Source organism: Nelumbo nucifera, chromosome 1 (genome assembly GCF_055504915.1).
Source record: "Nelumbo nucifera cultivar China Antique chromosome 1, China Antique-T2T, whole genome shotgun sequence".
In the NCBI taxonomy this organism is placed as follows: Eukaryota; Viridiplantae; Streptophyta; class Magnoliopsida; order Proteales; family Nelumbonaceae; genus Nelumbo; species Nelumbo nucifera.
Genome location: NC_142649.1, coordinates 14,883,806 through 14,905,153, shown reverse-complemented (window position 1 = coordinate 14,905,153; position 21,348 = coordinate 14,883,806). Strand labels below are relative to the sequence as shown.

General features: G+C 38.1%; 1 protein-coding gene across 5 annotated transcripts in view; it reads right to left on the bottom strand.

Annotated features, from left to right (window-relative positions):
- Window positions 1–1,003: 1,003 nt before the first annotated feature.
- LOC104611540 (pre-mRNA-splicing factor SYF2-like) overlaps window positions 1,004–21,348 on the bottom strand; it is a 40,333-nt gene continuing 19,988 nt past the window's right edge. For 2 of the 5 annotated variants that reach the window (XM_010278631.3, XM_010278633.3), the window contains exons 3-7: window positions 14,200–14,408; window positions 13,841–14,081; window positions 12,030–12,166; window positions 11,717–11,945; window positions 1,004–1,413 (exon numbers count right to left, since the gene is read on the bottom strand). In XM_010278631.3, the coding sequence (XP_010276933.1) occupies window positions 11,718–11,945; window positions 12,030–12,166; window positions 13,841–14,081; window positions 14,200–14,408 (815 nt within the window). In that variant the 3' untranslated portion in view covers window positions 1,004–1,413; window position 11,717. Of the gene's footprint in view, window positions 1,414–4,640; window positions 4,742–11,716; window positions 11,946–12,029; window positions 12,167–13,840; window positions 14,082–14,199; window positions 14,409–21,348 lie in introns of all 5 variants that reach the window. The other 3 variants (XR_737686.3, XR_737687.3, XM_010278632.3) reach the window with 3 other exon arrangements.

The following is a 21,348-nucleotide window of genomic DNA, read 5'->3' as shown; positions in this document are numbered from 1 at the left end:
CCAGAGTACTTTCGAGCTTACAAATGGTTTTAACTTTTAACCACTCAATTCAAGAGGTTTGGAAGAATCTTTCGAATCCTAGTTTTGAACCTCAGTTTGATCCAGATAAAAAAAGAAAAGTTTACCATCCTCTTATGGCATGTTTGGAAGAATCGGAATGAGTAACAACAAATGCTTACCTCCTCCTATCATTCTTAACAGAGCATTAAATTCCTTTTGGGAGATTAAATCTTGCTCCATTGAAAGAGTAAAAAGTGACTAATCTTGGATACCAATCAAATGGTCAAACCTGCTTAGATGCCATTAAAATTAACTTTGATGCCTCTTGCGTGTGAACTGTTGGGTGTGTTGCAAGAAACCATTTAGGCCAAATTCTGGACTTGAAAGCTTGTAGTATTGACACTACGACCATTAATTTAGTTGAAGCATGGGCAACTTGGGAAGCCCATTATGTCGCTAAGAACTTCACCAACAATCGCATTTTTTATCGAAAGTGACTCCAAACTTGTCATTGACCGCCTCACAGCAACAAAATCAAGACCCTATAGAGAATAGAGATCGAAGACAATCATTGAAGATTGCAGGTTGCTTCGCTCTCAGATCGAAGTAATAGTGGAGTATCACCGTGTCTTTAGATAAGCCAATAAGGCGGCAGATTGGTTAGCAGACGGAGCTCATTTTTCTTCAGTTTCTTTGGATTCCCTGCCTAGAGACTTATCGGTTATTAATTGTTTAGATTTCTGGGGGCGTGCTACCCCCGTGATGTGTAACCCCTTTTTTTTTATCAAACAAAAGAAGCAAGAAAAGAATGAAGAGAAGACGCGAACTTCAGAAAGAAAGCGGATCTGGACTTGATATAGGCTGAGGCATGGTAGATTTTGAATTGTAGTTAGAGTCCGCAATATAAAACTTTAAAAAAAAAAAGGATTTAGAAGTCCGCATTAGCTACGAACTTTTGCAAGTCTGCAAGTTTTGTTTATTAGTTTCCATGCTGCATGAATAATTAAAACAATTGCATGAGAAGCATTTGCATATATAATAGTGAAACTGTGAAACAGGGATTTTTGATGGAATGTTAAAAACATCAAAATATCTCATGTGTATCCCAAACCTCATAACCAGAGCCCAACTGTGAGCAGATGTCTCTGTTTCATATGAGGTGATGGCTAAATCTCATACATGTTCTTAATTTTACATCCAAACTGATCCACCCCCTAAGAAGCCACCTGTTGATCTTTGCTGCAGCATCACGACTAAAGCACAACTGCATCCTTGCAATGCTCAAAAGTTTTTATGGCTTTCACCCAGTCCAATGCACCATCGACTTAATCCATGCACCAACTGTTCAATGGGCCGTCATCTTTTCACACTAAACAAAATCATGCAGACTGCCAAAAGATGTATGGAAATCTGCTGCAGCATCAAAAGAGTGGAATAAAATCAATAAAGGCCATATCCATTCAATTTTCATAAACAAGATGATGAACTCCGGTTGGATAGAAACATTTGCCACGTTATTTCTATTAATACTGTTCTAAAGTCGAATAATTAATATGAGAAATAACATGATGTCATGATATATTCAGATATCAATTTAGAAATGTGAATGTGAATTTACCAAAAAAATTAGAAATGTGAACCTGGTGGTAATAATTACATGTATAACTCATGCAACAACAAAATTAGGTTTCCTTGCATATTTTTGTTTTACCCTCCATAAACTAAAAAATTCAAATGATAATATACTAAGAACATGATACTCTTCCACTTGCTCATATTGCAATATTTCAAATCTTATATTATTTGCATTTAATCTACCTCACTATGAAGAAAGATGGCAGAGGGAAATAGAAGGAGAGACCTGTTGCAAATGCTCACCAAATGGGAAAGTATGGTAGCATCAGATTAATGTCGATCTACAAGTAGAAGATTTGAATGAGAAGAAATTTTCTTCCATTTCTATTTGCAGTTCTAGGTAAAATATGGGGTTTAAGAAGCCTATTCAAGAGAAGGAAACCATTAGTCCAGTTTTGTTTCCTTCTGAACATTTATAGTGAAGGGTAGATGTTTTGCACCCACATGGTTGGCATGACCTGTAAACCCATTTAGAACAGCAGTTTAATGTTGCATATTTTCAGCTCCTATGGAATAAGTTTTAATTTAGAAAATATAGAACTTGATTGGCTTAATTGAGAAAGTGGAGAGAAGACCGTTAGAGTCCTATCTTTTTTTTTTTTCTTTGAGAGTAAGTATTGAATTATATTATAAATGAAACAGAACTCATGTACAGCCAGAAGCTGTACTCGGGGACTGTACAAAAGCTGCCCCTGCAGCACTATACCACCAAGCCCTGCTTTACAAAAAGATTTTCACACACAAAAAAAGGAATTACTACCTTTCTCCAATCTCCATAGCCCACCTTGGTTTTCCCCAAATCTCCAAAACCATGGTTTAAAGTGTCCATAAATTTCCTAATATTTCCATGACATATGTCCATTTCCATGGATAGCAACACAATTTTACTAGAATGGACATATTTCCCTAGTAAACAGTACCAGCACTATGTGGCAGCACACAAGAGATACTATTATAACATAAGTTGGTGACAATATTGTCGATATGTGGAGTAGCAATGTTATTGTTCGCCTAACGTACATGATTACCAATTTGAGTCAGACCGATATTCATTTCAAACATGAAGTTCAATATTAGCTTTGTTTGCACAACTGATTTTTTGTGTTCTACCAACTATTAGAATCATTTGCATTTTCTATGAGTTTAAAATTTGCTTGAACTCATTCTATCATGTAGTTTTAAATCCTAAGATTTACAGAATAACTTCATAACATATTATTTTGTCTATAACCTAAGTTTCTTAGCTTTGTTTAATGATTTGGAACAAGATAATAATTTTTAAAAAGGTGTTCCTATGCATCTTTTATCATTTTATAAAATATCACTATATATTTTTGCATATTCAAAAATGTTTCCACCATGTCTATAATTTTTTACAATATATTCATACGATGTTTCCAACATTTCCAACAGGTTTCCTATATTTGGACGACCAACATTTCCACCAACACCAACATTTTAAACCTTGTCCAAAACCATTTTCCCAACAGATTCTTTATAATCCTCACACCGAGGCCTCCTTGGAGTTTTGGTTTGCACACCTTGTTGCAATTGGCCAAGTGACATTTTTTTCTCCTCTTTCTATCCTTTCCATAGAAAACCTCTCAGTTTCTTTTCAATAAGAACCGCCATTTCAGCCAGGATTGGATACAATGAGTAAATACATCGATCCAGCTCCCTATCATTCAGGTTTCTTCTAAACTGTGGGGATCACAATGCCATTCTGCAACTTAAGACAGTCCTGTCATTTATTTGTCCTCTCCATTATCTTTAGGGTAAAATACTTAAACTACCCCTAGATTTTCTGAAATTGACTTTTTTATTTCTTTTGAAGGACTATACAACAGGGGGTAGCCCATCCCCCGACCCAAACCCGCCCAACCCAGGTGCAGGCAGGATTCAATCCCAAGTCTCTACTACAACCAGAAGGAGACCTTATCAACCAGCTTGGCACCTTGCTCCAGAATTGACTAATTGTACCCTTACTGTTTGCAAAGTGACTTAAAGTACCCCCCAGGTTTCTGACAATAGGCCAAATAAAAGTTCATGTTCCAACGAATCACACGTAGAGATATTGATAACACACATGAAGTTAATGGTATTTCATAACTAATTGATTGAGCAGCAGCTCGTAGACCACCTGAAAAGGAATATTTATTATTCGATCCATATCCTGACATAAGAAGTCCAATAGGAGCAATACTTGAAATGGCAATCCATAAAAAAACACCTATACTAAGATCGGCTAGAACAAGGCGACCCCCATCCATTAGTTCTCTGTCATACTCATATTCCATTCACATGTGACATCATGTGACTTAGAATATTTTAAAAAGCCAATTTTGCCCACTCTTTCTTCTTCACCATCTCTAGCCACCAAAAACCATCTCTGCTATCACCAATATCCCCCAATTTCCACCAATGAATAATAATAGAAAGAGTTTCTTCCATAGCCAAAGAAAAAGCTTGGGAATCTCAATGACCCAAACTTGAAGCTGCTTCTTCTCTGCAAATGGACAAGTCTCGTGCACCGACTTTATTCAATTTATGTACGTCTGACATGTCTTGCTTGAAAAACCAAACTTTGTCTGTTATGGCCCTGTTATTATCTGCTTGATGGATAAACGATGGTACTTCTAATGGACTTTCTTTTGTGCACACATCGACTGGCAGAGGAAACGTAAAAAAAGATAAAGAGAGGAGGGAAGGAGGTGAGATGCTGCTTGTAAACAGACTCAAATAAAAGCCCAGATTTGAACTATCCAGTACCCACCCAAACTCAAAATGGGTACTTGATAGCTGGATTATGGAACCATGTTAATCACCAAGGTTCCCTTACTATTGTTGTAAAAGACAAACTGTTTCCTGTTTCCCACCGTTTCCACATGAAACTGCAAAAGGACAGAGAAAACAAACAGAAAAGAGTACTAAATTTTCAAGTTCTTCAAAATGCTCAAATACAAGTTGCACAATTAAACCATTGTTAATCACCAAGGTTCCCTTACTCCGTTTTCTCTTTTATTTCCCTCTGCATTTGTTTTCATGGACGGTAGGATTTAGCGCAACATTGACATCCTTCAACGATTGATAGCACTCTTCTCTGAATCTGGAAAATAGGACAGCGCCCTCCATTAGCCTACATTTTGAATACATCTCTCATCATAACACTATAATTTACTCCTATTAAGGTCATGCCATAATGTACTATGGCTTAGAATAATGAGGACCATTTTTGTTTTCTAGATACTTCAATGTCTCAAAAGAAATGGCAACAGTCAATGATGTCAGAAGATTAATGCCGTCTCAACAGGCAAGGGTTGGATTAATCAAACATATTTTTTTGTCAATAACAGTGAATTTTAAGGATTGAAAAATTAAATAGAAAAGAAGCTAAACATTCTTTAACTCCCAAATACATCCAAGGTACACCCAAAATGTAAAGCAATTACAACACAGCCCAAAAAATAGAGTTTCTGTTCATCCCTTGCCTAGCTAGACCATCTACCAATGAATTTGCACTTCTCTTTACCCAAGTACATTGAATTTCAATATCCTTAATCAGCCACTTAAATTTCCTCTTTTTATTGTTGTAATTCCAAAGCCTAGAGTTGTCCTCTTTTAGCCAGTTCACCACAGTTTCAGAGTCTCCTTCTATGATCAATTTATTAATATACATGTCCTTGACCCTTTGTACCCCTTCAAGAACTGCTAGTATCTCAACCCTCAAGTAATCTCCCACCCTAATTGGACCAAAATACATAGCTAACAGATTCCCTTTTTCATCCCTTATAACTCCCCCTATTCCGGAGGACCCTGGATTACCCACACTGCTGCCATCAAAATTCAGCTTAGAAAAACTGTGAGGTGGACTGCCTACATAAGGAGGAAATAAGCTAGAGGCAAAAATCTAGATGTAAGTGGCTGCAAGAGAGGGATAGGAATACCAAGTTCTTTCATTCTCTAGCTAATGGAAGGAGAAGGAGGAATTTTGTTTCCAAATTGGAGGTGGATGGAGTTGAGTTGACACAACAAGATGAGATTGCAGGGGCCTTTGTAGGACATTTTAAATCTATCTTAAGGAGGCTTGTGAGTATGAGGGTGTGGTTGGAAGGCTTGGACTGGCCAGATGTGGGGTTTGATAATAAGAGAAGATTGGAAAGAAGGTTCGAATTGGAAGAAAATAAGGAGACTGTCTTCTCAATGGATAGAGCAAAAGCTCTAGGTTCAGATGGTTTCACAATGGCTTTTTACCAAGATTGTTGGGATATTTTGAAAGATGATATGTTATTGGTGTTTGAGGAATTTCATAGGAGAGGAGTGGTTAACCCGGGTGTGAATTCCACCTTTTTAGCCGTGGTTCCGAAAAAGAAAGATGCGTCCCACCCAAAGAACTTTAGGCCTATCAGCTTGGTAAATAGTTTGTATAAGATCCTGGCCAAGGTGCTGTCCCTGAGATTGAAGGAAGTATTGTCAGATATCATTACACCAAATCAAGGAGCCTTTGTGAGCGGAAGACAAATTACCGACCAAATCCTAATTGCTAATGAGAGTGTTGAGAATTTCAGAAAGGGTGGGAAGAAGGGAGTGGTATGTAAGCTGGATCTGGAAAAGGCTTATGATCTGGTAGATTGGGACTTTTTGGGGGGAGTGATGTCCAAATTTGGATTTGGGGATAGAGCAAATGGATTATGGGGTGTGTTCGGAACTGTCATTATTCTGTATTAGTGAATGGGACTGTGGTTGATTTCTTTCTAATCATAAGGGGTATAAGACAAGGGAACCCCCTCTCTCCCTTCTTGTTCACATTGATTACTGATGTATTGAGGAGATTGATTCACAGGGCCGATTCTAGAGGTTGGAGAGTTGGAAGGGAGGAAACCCCCCTCACCCACCTACAGTTTGCAGATGACACGATTTTGTTTTGTGAAGGAGGAAACTTAGACTATATTAGGAATATGAAATTGGTGGTACTTCTTTTTGAACAGATGTCAAATTTGAAGGTGAACTTTGAGAAAAGTTGTGTAGTGGGTGTGAATTTGGAGGAGCAAGAAACTAGAGAGAGTGCAGAAGTGCTAAGGTGTATGGTCTCAGAATGACCATTGAACTACTTGGGATTGCCTTTGGGGGACAACCCAAAGAGAGAGAGTTTCTGGAATCCGGTGGTGGAAAGATTTGAGAAGAGACTTGCAGCTTGGAAAAAGAATTATCTTTCTCTTAGAGGTAGGACAACATTGATTAAGGCTACTCTAGCAAATCTCCCCATCTATTTCCTGTCATTGTTCAAAATCCCAGTAAAGGTTGCTAATAGACTGGAAAAAATGATAAGAGATTTTCCTTTGGGAGCCGTGAGCGGAGAAGAGGGACCATAGGGTAAGCTAGAAGGTGGTGACTGGAAGTAAAAGCAATGGTGGGCTAGAGCTTGGGAATATTAGAGAAAGAAATCTAGCACTCTTGGAGAAAGGGTTGTGGAGATTCCCACTATTGAAGGATAAACTATGGGCCAAAATAGTGGTAAGCATACATGGGCTAGAGTTGAACGGATGGGATGCTAGAATTCTGGCAAGGACCACTAGTGCATCGCCTTGGAAAGCCATTCATGACTTATTGCCAGTTTTCTCCCCTCTTATCAAGTGGCGTACGAAGAGGGGAAGGACTATGTGGAGAGGGCTGAGGGCAGCAGTATGCTGGTCTTTGTGAGAAGAAAGAAATTCTAGAATCTTCTCTGATGTAGAGAGAGGTGCTGAAGAGTTGAGGGCCTTGATACACATAAGGGTCATTCAATGGTTGAAGTCCCTAGAGCTTTTCACAGAATATATAGTGGATGATATGTTGAGGAAGTGGGGTGAGATTGCTAGCTATACCTAGACTAAAGCTGGGGTGTGTTTTGGACGCCCCCACTTGCGGGCTCCATAAAACTAGACTTTTATGGAAGTAGCATAGGGAACCCCGGACAATCAAGGATTGGGGGTGTCTTCAGGGATGAGAATGGGGTTGTTTCTACCTTGTTCTTAGGCCCAATTGGGGTAGGTGATTCTCTCAGAGTCGAGATCCATGTAGTTATAGAAGGTGTCCAGAAAGCTAGAGAGATGAATATCAAAAAACTCATAATTGAAGGGGACTCGGAGGTGGTGGTTGGGTGGTTGAACAAAGAAGAGAGTGGTTTATGGAGTTATAGTAATTTGAAGGGGAAATTCAGATGGCTGGTTCAAGAAATGGAAGTTAAAATTGTTTGGGTGAAAAAATCAGCTAATTCTTTTGCTGATGGGTTAGCTAAACAAGGGGTGGACAAGGATGTCATGTTTTGGGCACAGATGTAATTTAATTTATTTTTCTCCTGCTCTCTTGTTTCTTCTCTTGGTGCTTATGTTGTAATTGGAAGATAAGAAAGTTTTGTCTTCCTCCCTGTAATTATTGTGATACTTAATGAATTGTGTTATTGATCAAAAAAAAGGTGAGGTGGAGGGGTCCAACAAGAACTTGAAACCTTCTAGTTGGAGCTGATTATGCAATCTCCTTTCAATTTCTTAGCAACTCATCAATTGAGAAATCCGCAAACATGTCCAAAGTTTTCAACCAATGTATCACCCATTTACCCTAATATAAATGATCTCCAATGTTACTTCCAAGCTTCTCTCCTTATCTAAAAAAATCCGTGAATTTCTCTCTTCCCAAACAGTCAAACAAATTGCAGCCCTAGCACATCTCCACATAATCTTAGCCCTTTTTGTTGGCCAGTTAGGCATGGAAGTAAATAAGCTTTGCACATTCAATGGGAGAGTTCACCTGCACCCAAACAGAGAAGTAACTCATTCCCAAATGACTTTAGCAAACTGACAAGAAATTAGTAAATGGAATCCAAACTCACCATCAGTTTTACAAATGACACACCAGTGAGGAGACAAACAGCTATTGGGTCTTTTTCTTTAAAGTAAATCACATGTATTTACTTTTTTCCAGAAAGGCTTCCCAACAGAAACTCCCAACCTTCGGAGGTATAGGTTGACACCACACCTCTTTAACAAGGAAGGACAGTCCAACAAACGAAGGTTGTATTAGGGCTTTAAAGAATAAGGCACAGGTGAAGGAACCCAAGGGAGTGAGTGTCCAAATTCTACTGTCTGCCTTTGTTGGCTCTAGGAAGACCCCTTCAAGGATGAATAATAAGATTGAAGTACAGCCTAACTTTGTGTCCCTGATGACTCTTCTCAAACCCAAGTTCCAACCAAACCCAAAAGTTGAGTTAGAAGGTACAAGGAAGGAGGATACCAGTTCATTTTTAAGGGTAGAGATAGCAAAAAGAGTCGAAAATTGGTCTTTTAAAGAGGAACCCCCAACCCAAACATATTTGCAAAATTTAATGAGGTTGCCTAAGTGCAAGCCATACCTAATCCAGGGAGAGAACAAGGGAAAAATAGCTTGAATAGCTTTCTAGGGAGACGCTCTTGTAGTCCTTGCCAAAATCCCAGAGTCCCATCCATTGTCCACAACCCAATGAATACTACCCACTATCTTAACCCAAAGTTTATCATAGCAATTTCCCTAGTAGTGCCAAGTTCCTATTCGGCTATTCCTTATGTTCCCAATACCCAGACCTCCCTCCTTCTTGCTCCTACACACCACCTCCCACCTAACCCTATGGCTAGGGGTGATCATGGGCCAGGCCGGTCTTTGCACTTATGATAAGGGTTATAGCTTAGGCCCGAGCCCGGGCCCGGCCCAGCCAAGGGTTCCAAGCCTGAAACATAAGCCCTAGCCCAGGTCTACACGGGCCCGAGCCAGGTCAGGCCTGATTCTGGGCCAATGTCTTTCATATATAAAACATTACATATCTATAATATTACATTTTATATTAAATGACATAACATGCATATAAACTTTTATTTTGTATATTATATAATGTAAAATATTACATATAATAAAAATTATGCATGTCATGTTATAATATTTATATATAAAATATATAACATAATGTAAAATAACATGTATACATTATACACAAAATGTGTAAGTTTAAATATATGTGGGTCAGGCCCGGGCTGGGCTTAAAGTATTAAGCCCGGCCCTAAAATTTGCTGGCCTGATGTGGGCCCAGGCCCAGCCCAGGCCTGAACACAAAACCCAGGCCCAAGCCCAGAATTTTCGGGCCGGGCCAGGTTGAAATGATCACCCCTACCTATGGCCCTTCTTCTCCTCCATCGGCTCCTAGAGGAAGTCTATCATTAGTTTTTCCAACCTGCTAGCCACCCTAACCGGAATCTTAAAGGCCGACAAGAAATATGCAAGAAGGATTAATCAAACATATGGGAAACTACTTATCTTCTTTGGAAAAGAAAAGAACATTTCCATACAACGAATAAAATGCACTTACCTGTTAGTCTAAAAGGCACCTTTGCGCCACTTCTCATTAAATGCAACCTACATCCTACATTCAGTGTAGGTATAATAGTAGCAGCAGAAGAAAGTCCTTGTGAATTACAAGGAAATGCAGCCAAGAAGTCCATTCATGTTTGTTTTTCTGGCCGTAGGTTACAAATACCATTTTGAAAATTTGAAGAAAAAAGAAGAATAAAATAGACATTTCAATCTTTTCGTCCATACCTAACAGCGATGTCCTATTGTCAAAAAACTCGGGGGTACTTTCAAGTCATTTTGCAATCAATAAGTTCATCAATTTTGCAAAACCCAGCGGTAGTTTAAATATTTTACCCTTATCTTTATTTTGTTTTTTAGAAGTTGGCTTGGTAGAGAAAAGAGGAGAGAGCTGCGAGAATCATGTTCCTTATTTGCCTTCTCTACTGTGTTAAGTTTTTCCCCTTCTGCCAGAGATTTAATTTGTTTTCTAGTTTCTACTGCATGGTAAAAAGGCTTATCTGGTTTACCTCCCCCAATGCACCACCCAAAAGTCTGATAGAATTTAGATAATTAGATATGGAATTGATCTTTCAAATTAATATTTAGAATTGGCCCCATTATATCTTCAAATCCATGTTTTTTCCTCCAAGGATGCAAGAAAAAAGGCAAATAAAACTTCAATTTTCAAAATCAGCATTTCTTTGTCTGAAGACTTTGAAACTTTATTGAGCATCTTTCTCCCAGGTTTGCTGCTTAAGCACCCGAATAACAGTAGGTAATATTTTTTTTTTTTTTTGAGAGAGAGAGAGAGAAGGTAAAGTAATGATTTATATTGAAGTAAATTGTAGGCACAGATTACAAGTAGGTAATATGTTCATCTCTTAAACTTCACAAGAACAGCCCCTTACCTAAGCCAAATATCATTAAAGATAGCTACAAACAAAATCCTGCACCAGAAGATTCATATAACCATATGAGTCAGCCTAGAGACATACCAGATACCATAGCTCCAAGGTAATTACACCTAAGTTCCTAAGGCCCCGGGATGATCTACTTGCCCCATTACATAGCAGTCATTGTCACATAGCATTGCACATTCTTTTGGCCAACCACAATTACAAATTCCTCTAGCCTCAAGCTCAAGGATACAACAAGTACTACTCTCTAACTCTACAGATCACAATGCTCATCCCCACAGTTAAAGGTTGCCTATAACTGACAACAAGGGGTTCAAATAAGGGGAGATCAGTAAGCAAAAACCTTTCTCAAGGTGGCTTGAGTCAACATTCCAAAACTCAAAATTGAGTTTTCTTTTCTTTTCAATTGTTAGCTCTAAAATTAAATTGAAGCAGAAGAAAGAACAATAAACAAAGTTTACACTCCTACAAGTCGAGCATCCTTTAACCATGGGAGAATGAGTTTACTACAATTACTCTCCTCATGGTGCCATTGTCAATCCTACAAGATCCAATGGTGCCTGATATCTTGCTCAAGTCTCCCTCAGCCTTTGATTTGGAAAAGGGCTTGGTGTTTTTCCCTTCAATTTTGTTGTCCATTAAATTTCTTCTGTACTTTAGAATAAATTTCTTGACCAGTTACTAATAAAAAAATGACACCTACAAAGAAAGCCAGGGAGAGAAAGCAAGATAGGGAAGACAATTTAATTGACAATTGTGCAGATTATCTTTACAAGCGCAATAGATTAATGCAGCCAATTCATGCATTGTACCTTAGTCGGGCAAGGCAGTTCCCCGCTCAAGGTTGTTCTTAATCTCCAGTGTATATTTTCCAAAGGCTCTTTCGATCTTCTTGTTGAAATGTTCATTCCGATCATTGATGGAGTCAATATCCTTCTCTTCATGGAACCTGCGTCTCCTACTAAATGCCTTTCGCTTCTCCTCCTTGTCCTGGAGCTCCTTCACCATCTTGTCAATCTTCTCCTCTGAGGTCTTTGGTGTCTGCAGAAGGGAGAAAAGATGAGAATGGACAACCAGTGATTCTATTCTAAGATTAGCATAATAGAGTTTCTTTGAAGACATCACCTTTCCATATTGAAGGCTGGAAGCATCACGGTAGAACTCTGGATCAGCTTCTTTCATTCTATTATATTCTTCAATATCACACTCTATGTTCTTTGTCCGCTTTTTGTAAGCATTATACAGAGTTTTCTGATTGAAAACTGTCCAGAAAGATACCATGAGTTGACTTAAATATCAAATTCCCCATTTACAGGCACACAATTGTAGTAAGAGGAAAAGTATCCATTCGAAACAATTAATCAATTATTATGTAAGATACAAGCATCTAAAATATGCAGAAGTAAGGCTGACAGTCTTCAACCATAGAGCTATGATCTTTTGTCCCCAACACATTTCTTCTCTATGAATAATAGTAGACAGTTTTCTCTTTAACTCTACTTTCTCCAATTCAGCCAACCTGAACAAATGATCATCTTTATCTATCCAATTAAGCCAAATTTTCTAACAGTTCTATTTCTTTTTTTTTTGTTTTTTTTTTGATAATTGAAATGATTTTATAAATCAGCAATAAAAATAGTACAAAGTCCTCATGGAAAGGTACGAGTTGCAACCTCTCCGGGCTATTTAAGTACAGATTTCCGAATTAATAACAACTTACATAGAAGCACAAAAAAGATCTTCCCTAGAAACCCCCTTTTTGGCTAGAGCATCAGCCAAAGAATTAGCAGACCTACTAACCCATTTTACCTCAACTCTCATATTGCTGGTTAACCACTTTCTAACAGTTCTATTTCCTTAATTCAACATAACCAAAGAGGTTTGTATATTCCATCCTTTTAGCATCTATTTTATGAGTCACACTCACCACGGAAAATTTCTCACTTCTTATTTTTTTCAAAAGGAAAAACATTCATTAATATAAGCATTAAGTCAATTTTTCCAATGTAGTTCTCCACCAATGGTAAAGTATCAGGATGAAAAGCATGAAAATGCAAGTTAGAGTCTGCAAATGATCAGTTTGGTTTAAAAGGGCAATGCTTCATAGATGTAATAAATTGACAAAACAAAAGTAGGATTATGCTCAAATAAGTCTAAACTATGTATAGAAAATTATGAATTTACATGGAGGAAAAACTGTCCATAATATCAAGGAGGAATTAATAGAAATCATCACCTTCAAAGAAGCAAATTTTGTTAAAACAAGTGAATTGTCTAAGGAGTTTTCAGTGCAGAAAATAATCAGGGGATGGATTCCAGTGGCAAATACATCACTATCAAGGCTGTAACTCAGGAGTTTCGGTTCCCTTCAGGATCTCAAAGATTAAAACTTAACTTTGATGGAAGCTCGACTGGCAGCCCAGGACCTTCTGGTATTGAAGGAGTTTTTGGAGATGGGGAACAAACTGTACTGACTCTCTTTTCTGGTCCATTAGGAGTGAGACTCACTTAGAGGAAGTTTTGGCCCTCCTTCAAGGCTTAAGATTGGCTAAACAGTTGGGTGTCCAGAATTTAGAAGTGGAAAGCAACTCCAAGATAGTGATAGGGTGGATGCAAACAAGGAATTTGGGGGTATAGAACCACGGGCAGGTTGTGAGGGACATATTTTGTCTTTCAAGAAAGATTGTGACAAGTCTCAAATGGATTAGAAGATCAGCCAATGGGATGGCTGACAACCTAGCTAAACAAGAGACAAATAGAGGGAGCTCTTTTGGGCTGCTATGTGATTTGTTTTTCAGCAATTGTAACATTCTAATTTCAATTGAAAGTTATCGTTTCCAATCGAAAAAAAAAAACAAAAGAAAAATACATGGAGGAAAAAAATAAAACAGAATGTAACTAACTAGGAAACAAAGTCACTGGAGACCTAAGCTTACCATCCCAACCAAATGGAGCAGGATCTTTTTCCCATTTTTTGTATTTTGCCTCTGCCATCTCTTCTGTATCAAGCATATATGCCTTTGTCATATCCAAACCATTTGCATCAAGTAGCTTACCAATTTTCTTCTTCCTCTCTTCAAGCCATTTTTGTTTAGAAATACCCCTTGACTCCTCTGGAGTTTCCATTCTTTTCTTCTCCGCAACCATAGCAGTTTGGTTAGCTTTTCTCGCTTCATTCTGCAAGGGTACCATAATGAAAAATAGAATAAAATGGACAGCATTGAATCACCTTCATATTTGCAAATTAAATGTCTTGGCTGAGAATACTACCACTTCAACGTGGAAGAAGGCTTACCATCTTAAGTCTTAACTCGAACAACTTTTTCTGCCTCCCTGTGAGTTTTGTGAAGTCTGGTTCCATGTTATCCTCTACAGAATGATCACTATCCTCATCAGCATGTTCTTCAAGGTTAGGTATTTTTCCATGAGGATCTTGATCCTTATCAGGGGCATCTGAATGTGATGGACCACCAGCATCCCCGCCACCAATAGCTTGTCTCACTTCTGAAATGACATGGTGCAGTGATGAAGCATTAAATGCATGACGACTTGGACTGAAGTATGAGGAAAATATTTGACTAGGTAGGCCCTTTCATCTTAACACAGTTAACAGGTTAAATCAATTGGAATTAAAAACACAAAATGCTTGACAAATGCCACTCAAGAAACCTCATATCTACTTATTCAATGTAAAGATTCTTTAAACTTCTGGTGATAGTGAAATAAAAATTCATTACATGGTGAAAAGAGACTGGGCCGAATGGGCCCTAGTATCTATTCTTGTAATTTGTTTTTATTTATTTGTTGCTAATAGGCCTATCTTAATGGGCCTGTTATTTCTTTTTTTTCTAGTTCTCTTTATGTTACTGCCTAGCTGGCCGCCCACTTAAGGGTATACTTGTAATTATGTTAAGACTGAAGTTTAGTAAAAGGATTAGAGAAGGGAGGGAAGAGACATTCGAACTCTTCTTCTTCTTCCTCCTCTTTTCTCCATCTTCTTTCTCTTGTACTGCTGTTCTCTTCTTTTCTTCCTCTTTTCTCTCTAATTTTTTCCAAGTTTACATCTGTTTTTAAGAGGACTGATTTACATCTGTTTTTTTTAAAGGTAAAGTATGGTATTTTTTTAATGGGGATTATAGATTTGTGCACAACCTCTCTCAAAGAAACCCTAAACCCCGAAGCACTCAAAACCTCTTGATTTCTCTCTCAAGCCAAAAGATACATACAAGAGAAAACCCCCAAAATACATAACTCTTTGTATTCAAGGCGGATCCATAAGCTGAATATGCATCGGATGCGGCCCAAGTCCTACGCTTTCACCACAAACCACTGTGAAAATTTTCCTTTGGGTTTTTCTTAACTTAATTTGGAGCATGTCATGAAGTGAGCCGCAATAAAGAATTCAAGGCACAAACATTACAATAGGAACCCTTAAAGGATTGTCATCGCACCAATGATCCTGCCAAAATTTGACTCTATTCCCTTGATCAATTCTGTATTTAATTCCTTTAGAGATTTCCTAAGAGACAAAAGCAACTCGTTTCTATAATTTTGGGAGACATCACCTGGCTCCCAACCACGACCTGTAGTACCATATTTGCTCAAAGTAAGCTGCCTCCACAAACTCAGAGGTTCTTCATCAATCTTAACCTTCTTATACCTAGGCCTCCTTTCCTCAATGGTTTACAAATTTGACCCCATTTCACCAAGTGAAATTTAAATTCTTCATTAGATCTCCATAACTATTTTGCATTTATTAGATCTGCATCCGCTTTTAAAAGCAATTAAATGATCATCCTTCTTTTGTAAAAGTGTAGGCATCAAATCCATTTAAAAGGTATTTAATAACCCATCTAGTAAGTAGAGGAAATGAAATTTCAAAGTATCTAAAACAATCACAGATAAGGTAAAATTCGATTAATTTTATAAACATTAAATAATATTTTTAATTTTACAAAATGGTGGAAACATACAATATTGTATAAGTAGTTGGCAATGAAAATGCAATAGCTAATCAGTCAGGAATGGATTGTACAAGCACATACTATCCAAACAAGAGTTCATTAAATCTCTTTAAGTTCCTTCCACACTGCAATTAAGTATTAGACCTGGGAATTATTCACAAGTGCCCAATTTAGAAAAAGCAACCCGATCCTCCAACCTTTGGCCCCTTTTATATCTCAACTCCCAATAATTAGAAAACAGCAAACTAGATTATTCTGCTATTACAATATATTCATAAAGGCAAACCACCAAGAGAGAGGTTTGAGTTGGAAGTAATGCACAACTAGGCCCACTCTACAATTTTCTAGGTCTTTTTTACCAAGTCTGAGAGATCTTCCTGTTTATCTGGTATCAAATACATTTTGCAATTGGCCAAACCAGTGATTTAAAAGGCAGTCACAGAGGCAAGGCACAAGAAAATTTAAAAGGCACTCACCTCAACAACTAGGCAGGCACCAGGAAACCAAGGCAAGTGCTTTAATAATGTTGCATCTTATGTAATTTCTTAACGTTTGCATACAATATTTACAATGCAGTAAAATTTGTTAGCTTTATTTTTTTTTCATGTCTTTTTATAAAATTGGTCTAGTAAAAGTAATTTGAAGCTCCAAGCCAACCAACAGACTCAGAGTAGTGAAGCAATCCAAGCTAAGCTTGAATATGAAGAAGAGACTCTATCAATGAGAACTGGTTGAAGTGATTCAATCCAAAGGCAAGGTATGTACAACATCTTCTTCTCTCCCCTCTGATTTTGACACCAAAACAGGGGATCCACACCACATTGTTTATCTATCTTTTATTGTTCTTTTGGATTGTTGAAGGCATTTTTTTATCCAAATAATATTTAAATAAGTTAGAACTCAAATAAGTGGGTTGGCTAGTCTGCTAGCCGAATCATTAAAACTATAAAAAAGTATCCCGTATGGGTGTTCTCTCTCTTTAAGTGGGGAGTTCCCTCTCTTTAAGTGGGAGGGACAGGTGTCCTTCACCTAGGAGGAGGAGGTAGTTACATAACTACCCCACTCCCTATTTAAGCTCCTTAAGGGGAAGCTAGAAGCACACACACAGACAGGCAAAGAGACTCTTCGGAGAAAATTTTCACAAGAGATTCTTAAGAAAAGCAAAGGAGAGAAGAAAAGAGAAGTGCTCAAGGGAAGGCAGGGAAGGGAAAGTCTCACTAATACAGTTAGAAAAAAAAAAAAAAGGTCCTCTCTGTGAATACTTCCTATATATGTCTTCTGCTATGTATCCTTCTTCCTCTCACTTTGATTTTCACTTTTGAGAAAGGAAATAGACGGAAATAAACCATCTATAACTAGGTGCCTCTACTTGGTTGATTATGGTCCCTCTTTCAAGACAAAGTTAGGGAGTAAACCATCTACAGTCTAAATCTCAAAGGCTGATTACAATTCCCTTCAAATGAAAATGAAGAGCAGAGGGGTGAAAATTGTCTACAATCAAATACTTAATTTGACTACAATTCCCTTTTTGTATGCAAAATTCCAAGGATTAAGGCTATCTACAATCACAATTTCATCTGATTGACTATAACTTATTATGAAGAAAGGAGTGAGAAGGAAATTTTCTTTGTACTAAAAAGAAAAGAGAAATGTATTGTTGTATAGTTTCTCAATTGTATTTTCTTTTTCTTTCTTCTCATTCTTGTACACTTGATGTAAAAGAAAAGCAAATGAAAAGTTCTTTTAAGTACCATATTGTTCTTTTCTTTTGTTCTATGAGTTCATTTCTCCAAGTCAAAATCAAAAGGTGTTCTCTACTTTCTTGTGGAGATGTAATTAAGGGGAACAATCCGTATGATTCCCTGAATGGGCCTTACCCAAAATAATAAAAACTCAATCACTTGATTGAGTGAATTATGTTGCATGAGAATTTATTAAAATTTTCACACCAACATAATTTTGGCACGCCTGGTGGGGCCCATTTTCCTTTTCATCTCTGACTTACAGTATAAAAAAAAAGGAATGTGTAAATCTTAAATCAATATTATCTCCTTACATGAAGAAATATCTCAGACATGGCACCTAAAGTGGTTGTCTACTACCACAAACTGACTGCTATGGAGAAGGAAAAGATAGGAGGCTCTAAGAAGCCTTCCTACAAGGCAACATTTACTGTGGACGTGAATCCTCTTGCTGCTGCTACTATGTCTTCTGTCACCAAGGTGGAGAAAAAAATCAAGAAGGAGAAAAAAAGGAAGGTCACTAAGACCTCTCCTGTGATGAAAAGTCTACATGTTCAAGCCATGTTCCACCCTGCCAGGAAAGAAGGTTTCAAGCCACCGAGGGCAAATTCCTCCAAAAATGTTGCTTCATCAATCTTGAATATCACAAAATCAATGGTGACTTCCCCAAAGAAGTCCACCAAAGTAAGGGCTAAGGTTATTTACCCTACTCAAATCATGATAGGAACCATTCCAGTGAATCTTTCGACTCCTCCTACAACATCAGTCATGATGGTGACTATTTCTAAAGAGAAATCTACTCTTCAAACCTTCAATGAGGCTATAGGAGAAAAGGCAATAGATGTTCCTTCATCTACATAAGTGAATCCCCGAGTAATTAAACTTGGAAATTCAAGTGGAAAAGGTTCTTCCTCTTGTGGGAAGAAAATTATTTGTAATCAGAAGCCTTGAACTAGAATTGAAGGATCTTCAAAACAATCTCCAATTCATGTTCGTAATCCTAGATCCAAGAGGCCTCCAAAGGCTAAAAAGCTACAAAGTAGCACTTCCATTTCCCTTGCTGATTTTGCTGCAGAAAGATCAAAGAAAGCAAAATCAGATATGGAAGCTAGAAAATGGGCTTTTATTACTGGATACATGTTTGCTAAACAAGCAAATTTTTACTTTGCACCGGGGGCATATACTATGCTCAATGAAGAACTTAAGCCCTATAAAGGCCCCATCTCTAGAGCAAGAGCTCGATTGTTGCAAAGCTCTTAAGACACGTCAAGTTCAAGTTTGACTAGTGAGTCTGTCACTTCCAAAGTTAAACTAATCCAATAAGATCATAAATCTTCAATTCAAGAAGATGAATCTATGGATGAAGTTACTTCACAATTGCAAAGAATTTCCATGTCCTTAGGAGAAGACCAAGAGCCATCTCCTATGACAGTCATGGTGACTGGTACTTCAAGTTTAGAAGAGCAAATTCAAGAGATGCAACGAAAGATGGCAGAAAATGATGCAGAAATTGCATCTTTGGTTGCCTAGTTGACAGCTCAAGCAAGCACATTTGCTAGAGAGTCATCTCAACAAGCATCAACTTCTGCTCCTGCTCCTCAAATAGATCTAAAGACACTTATTGCAGAGGGAATAAAGGAATTCCAAGCATCTCTCACACCACCTGTCCTTGGTTACAGGAAACCATATCCTGCCCATTATGATACACTCCCATTTCCTTCAAGATATCAAAAGCCCAACTTTGAGAAGTTTGATGGAATAAATGGATCTCTCCATGAACATTTGGCCCATTTCTATTCTGCATGTGGTGAATCAGCAATGTCCAATGCCTTATTAACAAGGCAATTTGTACAATCTTTAAAAGGAGTAGTTTTTACCTGGTACACACAATTAGCACCAGGATCAATCATCACATGGGATGATATGCAACGTGCTTTCTTAGCACAGTTTGTAAGCTCTAAGAGGAAATTATCAATTACAGACTTGGCTGAAACGAAACAAAGGCCAAATGAAAGTGTAAATGAATTCATTCCACGATGGAGAAAGATAAATCTTCAGTGTGTTGAACAGTTAAAGGAAACCTTAGCAGAGATTGCTAACTTTGTAGGCACAGCAGAACCTCAATCATTTGATGCATTGGTTTCTAAAGCCAGCAATGTGGAAAGACAAATTGCCAAGCAAAAGACTATGGCACACAAGCCCAATCCTCCTTCAAAAGGAAAAAATGATGGCAAAAAGCCTATAGGCAAAGGAGAGGCCATGACCACCTTTGTTAATATTAAAAAGAAGGATAAGGCTAAAGGAAAGGATGTCCCTAAGCCTATGACTCTACAAGAAAGAAGGGAAAAGAAATACTCATTTGATAATGAGGATGTGGAAGGAATTTTTGAAGATCTCTTAGCAACAAAGGCAATTGAGTTGCTAGAGCCAAAAAGACCATCTGAGGTGAACAAGACAAATGATCCAAAATATTGTCGGTATCATAGGATGGTCAACCATAGCATCAAAGATCGTTTTATTCTCAAAGACATCATCCAATCAATGATAAATAGGGGAGAAATTGAAATTGCAGAACCTCCTAAAAAAACTATTTTTTTTATCAATAACACTTTCATTAATTCATCAGTAGAAAATTTACAAGTGGAAGACAAACACACTTATCTTCCAAGAGTCACAAAGAATTTCAAGAAATGAAAAAAGAAAATACAAAGATACAAAGACACTAACGTTACAGCTTAGCCCAAAACAAAGAATCCCTTTCTGCCCCTTGTTTTGCTAAACCGTCAGCTAGGGAATTAGCTGATCTTTTAATCCAACATGTCTTAACTTCCATCTCCCGCACCAGCCATTTGAATTTCCTCTTCTCATTATTATACTTCCATAAATCATTTTGATCTTTAGTTAGCCACCCTATCACCACCTCTGAATCCCCTTCAATTATAAGTTTCTTGATATTCAATTCCTTAGCTTTTCGGGCTCCTTCCATAACTGCACATATCTCAGCTCTAAGGGAGTCACCCACTCCAATTGGGCCTGAGAACATAGCAGAGATGACCCCATTTTCATCTCTAAAAACACCCCCGATCCCTGATTGTCCCGGGTTTCCCCTACTGCATCCATCAAAGTTTAATTTTAAAAATCCACTAGGTGGGGGGGTCCAAGCCACATTACTGACTTGGTTTGCGTGCAATTTGCAATTTCACCCCACTTCCTCAACATGTCATCCATAGTGTAATCTGTGAATATTTCCAAAGATTTCAGCCATTGTACCGCCCTAAAATGTATGATAGCCCTCAGATCTGTTGTTCCTCTTTGAGTTTCTGAGAATATCCTAGAGTTTCTTTCTTCCCACAGTGTCCAACATACTGCAGCCCTTAGTCCTCTCCACATTATCCTTCCCCTTTTTATCCGCCACCTGAAAAAGGTGGGGGAGAAAAGGCCCTGCAAGTCTGATGGGGGATTCCAACTGCGGCCAAATAAGGAGGAAGCCCAATCCCAAATTGACCTCGCAAAGTGGCAAGACACCAGTAGGTGAAAACCAGTCTCCCCATCTGCTTTACATAGAGCACACCACTGAGGTGACAAACAAGTATTGGGTCTCTTCTTTTGGAGTAGATCACCAGTGTTAATTCTTTCCAGATAGGCTTCCCAACAAAAACTACCAACCCTAGGAGGTATTGCTCTGCACCAAACCCCACCAACAGGGAAAGGGGGGAAGGTAGGACTGGTGGACTGACT